The sequence below is a fragment of the Grammomys surdaster genome, unplaced genomic scaffold, assembly GCF_004785775.1.
Source record: "Grammomys surdaster isolate TR1022 unplaced genomic scaffold, NIH_TR_1.0 172, whole genome shotgun sequence".
NCBI lineage: Eukaryota > Metazoa > Chordata > Mammalia > Rodentia > Muridae > Grammomys > Grammomys surdaster.
Window position 1 is genome coordinate 9,074,469 of NW_021604620.1, and position 6,000 is coordinate 9,080,468.

The 6,000-nt window shown below is 39.4% G+C and overlaps 1 protein-coding gene across 2 annotated transcripts in view; it reads right to left on the reverse strand.

Moving 5' to 3' along the window:
- Window positions 1-6,000, reverse strand: part of Clasp2 (cytoplasmic linker associated protein 2) — a 178,060-nt gene that overhangs the window by 58,296 nt on the left and 113,764 nt on the right. For both annotated transcript variants that reach the window (XM_028767296.1, XM_028767297.1), the window contains one exon: window positions 323-424. In XM_028767296.1, the coding sequence (XP_028623129.1) occupies window positions 323-424 (102 nt within the window). The remainder of the gene's footprint in view (window positions 1-322; window positions 425-6,000) is intronic.

Consider the following 6,000-nt stretch of genomic DNA (forward strand, 5'->3'; position numbering starts at 1 on the left):
CCTCTAAGTGGTAGAGATCAGTGATGTGGCCCTGATAACACAAACACAAGACAACACCCACTCAAAAACCAAAACAAACAAACAAACAAAAAAACACCAACCAAACCCAAACATGCACAACAACTGACCCAAAACATTGAAAAAATACCTTCATTTTTGTCAGGTGATGATGAACCTAAAGTACAGAACAAGAACTCAGTATGTGGCTTGTGGCTTTTCAAATCAGCTTTGAATGTATCCACTGCTCAGTTCCTAACAGTAAAATAAGAGACACATTCGCCCTAGCTGAACACAACAGGGAGGACTCAGGAGCAGTACATACGCTGGGACTGAGACACCATTTTTGTCCGGCTTCTCCCTCTAGAGTCAGTCTTGGCATTTCCCACTGCAACAAGCGGTGTAGAAAGCTTGGCTCTCACCCGACCTGAGAAACAAATATTTACACAATTAAAACACTTTCTATAACAGTATTTAGTATTAAGAAGGGGGACTTCCACTATTTTCAAATATTTTTAAATTCTAAAGTAAGGCAGCCATTATTTATATATTTCTCTTAAGAATTTAAAAGTAGGGCTGGAGAGATGGTTCAGTGGTTAAGAGCACCGACTGCTCTTCCAGAGGTCCTGGGTTCAATTCCCAGCAACCATATGGTGGCTCCCAACCATCTGTAATGGAAACTGGTGCCTTCTTCTGGGGTGTGAAGAGAGCAATAGTGTACTCATATACATTAAAAATAAATAAATAAATCTTTTTTAAAAAATGAATTTAAGCTGGGCAGTGGTGGCGCACGCCTTTAATCCCAGCACTTGGGAGGCAGAGGCAGGTGGATTTCTGAGTTCGAGGCCAGCCTGGTCTACAGTGAATTCCAGGACAGCCAGGGCTACACAGAGAAACCCTGTCTTGAAAAAAACAAAACAAACAAACAAAAAACCCCCCCCCCAAAAAAAAAACCAAACCAAACCAAAAAAAACAAAAAATGAATTCAAAAGTATAGTTTGAGGTTTGTTTTCTAAGATGGCATCTCACCTAGGCTTATCTGAAATTCCTTGGCTTAGGAGATTCTCCTGCCTTATCTTCCAAGGCTGGGACTACAGCCTAAATACCACCAAGCCCAGGTATACACTTCTTCATACATGTTCTACATAAGAATAAAGTCGCCAGGCATGGTGGTGCACACCTTTGATCCTAGATCTTGGGAGGCAGAGGCAGGAGGCTCTCTTTGAGTTTGAGACCAGCCTGGTCTACATGAGACCCTCAAAAGACAAGAACACAAACCAAAATAAAACAAAAAAAAGTTTCAGTTTCTAGAAAGTTAGGACTGTTCTCAAATATCAAGTATCTTAAGAATAAACCAAACTGTAAACAGTCTTCTTGATGGACAGTGTGCTTCTAAAGAGAACTGCAGAAGAGTTGCCACCAGCCAAGTCATCTTTTTTCTCTTTTTCCTAGATCCTTCCCTTTCACCTCTCCCTCCATCTCACTCCATTGCAAAACCACACTACAAATATTTTCACTGTATTTCCAGAGATTCAGTTTTGTTCATTTTTGGTTGTGGGTACAGGGCAGGATCTCTAGTACTGCTGGAACTCACATTATAGACTAGACTGGCCTCAAACCCACTGAGACATGCCTGATTAAAGATGCTCGCCACCCAAGCAGGCTCTGTCTAGAGCTCTTGCACTAAAGTGTCTGAGTAAGCTGCCAGTAGTAAAGATGAATGACAGTCAAATTCCTACCACTAGGTGCTCTGGGCCTCTCTCTCCAGTCACACTCTCAAGCAGATCACATGATGTTGAACACAGAAGAAAAAAAAGCATTTGGAATCTTTGTAAATTAAGAGGTACAATTTTGAGGAATCTCAAAATAGTGACTAATCTAATGTGACTGTCCTGATTAGAAAAGCAGGTGCTGAAGAGCAGGGCTGGACTTGAACATGGGGACCGAGTGAGGTCAGAGGAGCAGTGGGAGCTGGGAGTGAAGCAGAGGCAGAGAGAGCATCATGGGCACCGCCTGAGCACTACTGTCACTGGCAAGGTCCCAGGAGCCCACACTGCAGGCCCTCAGCTTTAGGAGTCTGCTCTGGGCGGGTCACAAGTTCCTCATAACTGAAGAACAGTGCAAAGAAAACTGAATGATTACTTTTGAATAAAGAGTCCACCTACATTCTAGCCACATACTAATAGTTTAAATTAAAAGCACTGAAGTAAGCTGCCATTCATTTTCTGTATCAAAACTAACATTTTGAGAGTAATCCAATTTAAACTTAAAACTATTTTATGCCCACCACAGTTAATATAGAAACAAAAATGATTACATGCATTTGGTTTTATACTCAAGAAAATGTTGTTCATGTCAAACTTAGGAAAAAAATGTGTTTAAATAAAACAAAAGGCTTTAATGAGATAGTCTTTAGGAAGGATAAATACAAAAACTAAATTCTTTTCATTTCTACAAACTCAGAAGGAATATTTCTTTTAATGTGAACTGACTCAGGAAAGTATATGTAGCAAGTAGTTATAATCTTAAAACTAAATTTGATCAGAGAACAATTCTGTAGTCATTGATTGAAAAAATAAGATACATTTGAAAATAGATGAAATTCAAGTATTTAATGTCCAATGATAAAGCAGCATTCCTAAGAAGCAGAAATGATCTTGCATTAACTTTAAAAAAAAAAAAGCAAAAAAAAAAAGCATTTCTGTTGTCATTACTGGGAAAATGGAATTATATACTAGGTGTTATTAAATATGTTATGCAATAATGTTTTTCTAACATGAGATGATTCAGGATATAAAGCAAAACTGGATGATGAATTAGAAAAAATTTTTTACATATAATGAACACAACCAAATATAGAATGCAAAAGCTACCACAGCTGGCAAATGAGAAGGGTCTGCAGATAAATTAGCCTGTTTTAGTTTCAATGCATACTATCAATGAAACTGGGAGGTGGAGAGTCTGTGTTACTAACAAAGTATTTACTTCTTACCATCATCAGATGCTGTTCCTAAATAAGAGAAATAAAACAGTATTTCAACAAATTCTGAAAATGCTACCTTACAATCCCCTCCCCCAGGACTTATCTGCAAAGGTGAAAGCAGAATGTGACTTTAGTCAGATCGGATTTAGCCTTAAAAACATTCAAATGAGAAAAAAAATAATCTGACAGAATTCGATTCACAGTTCACACCAAAAAGGTTAAAGCCAGAAAACTAAAAACAGCAAAATTCTTAAATTTTGGAAGGGTGGAAGAAATCTGAGATATTAATTACTTAAGAACAACTTAACTCTGATTACTTTTCCTTGCAAATAAAGGTTTATATAGACTTCTCTAAAGCAGAACTAGATTCTGTTTCTTTTCTAAAGGTAGCCCACAGGGAACCAGAGAGAAACAGAATCAAATTCACGACCTCGGCTGCACTCGCTATCACTTTCATCAGAGCACAGACAAATCCGAGGACCTAACAGCAGCGCTCAGCTGCAGTGCGACCACAGAGCTCATGAAGTCTATTGAAAATGAGCAAGTGTGAAAGCCGTCACAACCACTAGGGGCAACGACACCCAGTGCACAGCAACACTGTCAGATGAAGGGCTGAACACATCAGATACCAGAGGATGCCTCAGAAAGGGCGTTAATTCGAACCCAAACAAACCACTTTGGTTGGTAAGTGAAAAATTTTCTACATGCTCCAGCAATATAAAAGTTCAAAGATATCTAAGAATTCAGTAAGAAATCCCCTCCTGATGGCTATCATTCCCATTCAAAACGTCTTAATTATGAAATACTTTAAAACAGAGATACTAAAAATAGTTCCTAACCTGAGATTAAATAAAACTTTCATTTTATTAAAATAGAAAAAAAATCAAGTTAATTTGTAGAGTTTATGTAATAAATAATTAAGGGAAAAGGTGTTTTGCTTCCATTTCTTTTCTTTTGACAAATTCTTTAACAAGGCTCAGACCTCCAGGTGAGACCATCAGCCCTAAAGGGAAGAGAGTGAGTGCCGTGATGGTTTTCTCTCTAGTGTCTGACAAAACAAGGTACAGATTTGTGACTAGACCAAAGCAGCCACAGACAAGCTGCAATAAATTAAATGTTAGCTTAAAAACTCAGCATGTGCTACTTGCAATCAATTTTAAATAAACATGTGAACTGTGAGACACCTGTCTCTCTTCAGTTGGTAACTAACATGTTAAAACAGAGACTTAAGAGACTCCTTTCCTCCTTCTGAATCCAGTATTGTAAAAAGAAATAAGAAATTAAAAATATGAGTGCTATTTTTCAGGGTTCATATGACATATTTTAGGTAACTGACTTAAGTTCCAAAAAAAAAAAAAAAACCACAAGGAAATCCAGAAAGGATAAAAGCAACTCAAAATCCAAGCCGGAGTCCTGCAGCCATTTCACATGAAGTTCTTGATAAATAAATAGCATAAAAGAATCAACAAGGACCCAGTAGAAATGTGGAAAAGAATTATAAAAGTCTTACCATCCATCTTGTCAGAAGTATCCTCTTTGATGAAAGAGCAAGCAAAGAACAGAGGAAAACTTAGTATATTAGAAAAAAGACTTCATAATACCTATTTATTTTTTTAAAGACAATTCACTTGTATAGGCCCACTTTACCATCTGGTTTCTCTCACAGATCCCATCTTTCCTTTGAACTTTCACACATCTGTGTAAAAATCTGTCTCTTTCCCACAAGTTCCTAGAGAAAACGCCCACAGCTTATGATCAGGTGATACCACTGAAGACCAGGCCTTTAATATCTGCCAGAAGGAAGTCACCATAGTAGGACTGACAATGCTATTGTTTTTGAGGCCTAAGTGTCAGAATCCTTCTGTCCCAGCCTCCAGAGTGCTGCAGTCATAGCTATGCGCCACCATGTGTGGCTGCTGTTGCTTTTCTGAAGGTCCTGTGTGTGATGCTGCTGTCTGCTAACTCAGCTCTGAACGCTCCGATGATAACAAGGTTACATGACAGCGGAGGTTCTCAACTGCCATAGCAATCTGCCTGAACTATATGCAAACAGTATGATTTGTGGTGAGCATCAACTTTCTTCTGGGTGTCTGGAATTTTGATAATTGTGGCTTGCTGAGAAAGCAAAGAGCCAATATGACCATCCCCCTCTCCGTACCCCACCCTGGACTAGAAGTCTTAAATGAGCTTCCCTGGCAGAAACACAGGTTGACATGTCATGGCAGAGTAAGGAGTCTTTTTCTTCCTAAGTCTCGCTCTTAGGGTGAGAACTACAAAGCACACACTAGACCTCCAAGGCTTTCTCCCCACTGGTTCTGCTGTGCAGCCTTCCATTCTAATAAACCTCATCCACGAGGCCCAAATTGTGGCCGATACACCAAGTCTAACAATGTCCCTCCTCTTGTACTCAAGACTATTCAAAACCTTTAGTCACTTCTTGGACCAAGAATTGTCAGGCAGACAATTACAATCTTCCAATGACACTCTTCTGAATACCCACCTAGTACTGCAAATACCATGTGTGAATCTACACACCCCTCCATTTCCTACTACCCTGGCTCTAACTGGTGCCCTTTCACAGCAAGGCTGCCCCCTAGCTCGGCTCCCTGCAGTGCTCACTCCACTCCTCACACCTTCTATAGGAGCTGCACCAGCTCTCTTCATCCCTGTCCTTCTTTCTTCCTAAGCTAACTAACCACCTTGGTGGACAAAGATCTTAAAACAAGGAGGAGGAGGAAAGTGCCAGAGCTGAGAGGAGCCTCAGAGCTCTTTCATCTTTTCTTGGCCATCAGGCATGGCAAATTTATAGATTCCAGTGCCAATTCCTTCAATAACCAACCAAAATTTGACTTGGAATCTAACTGACCTTACTAAAATCATTTGTTTTCTTTTCCATTTAAGCAGTTCCATAAACCCCCTATTAAGAATACTTATGTATGTTAGGTAAGCATTTTATCATGAGGTATACCTCCAACACACACACACACACACACACACACACACACACACACACACACACA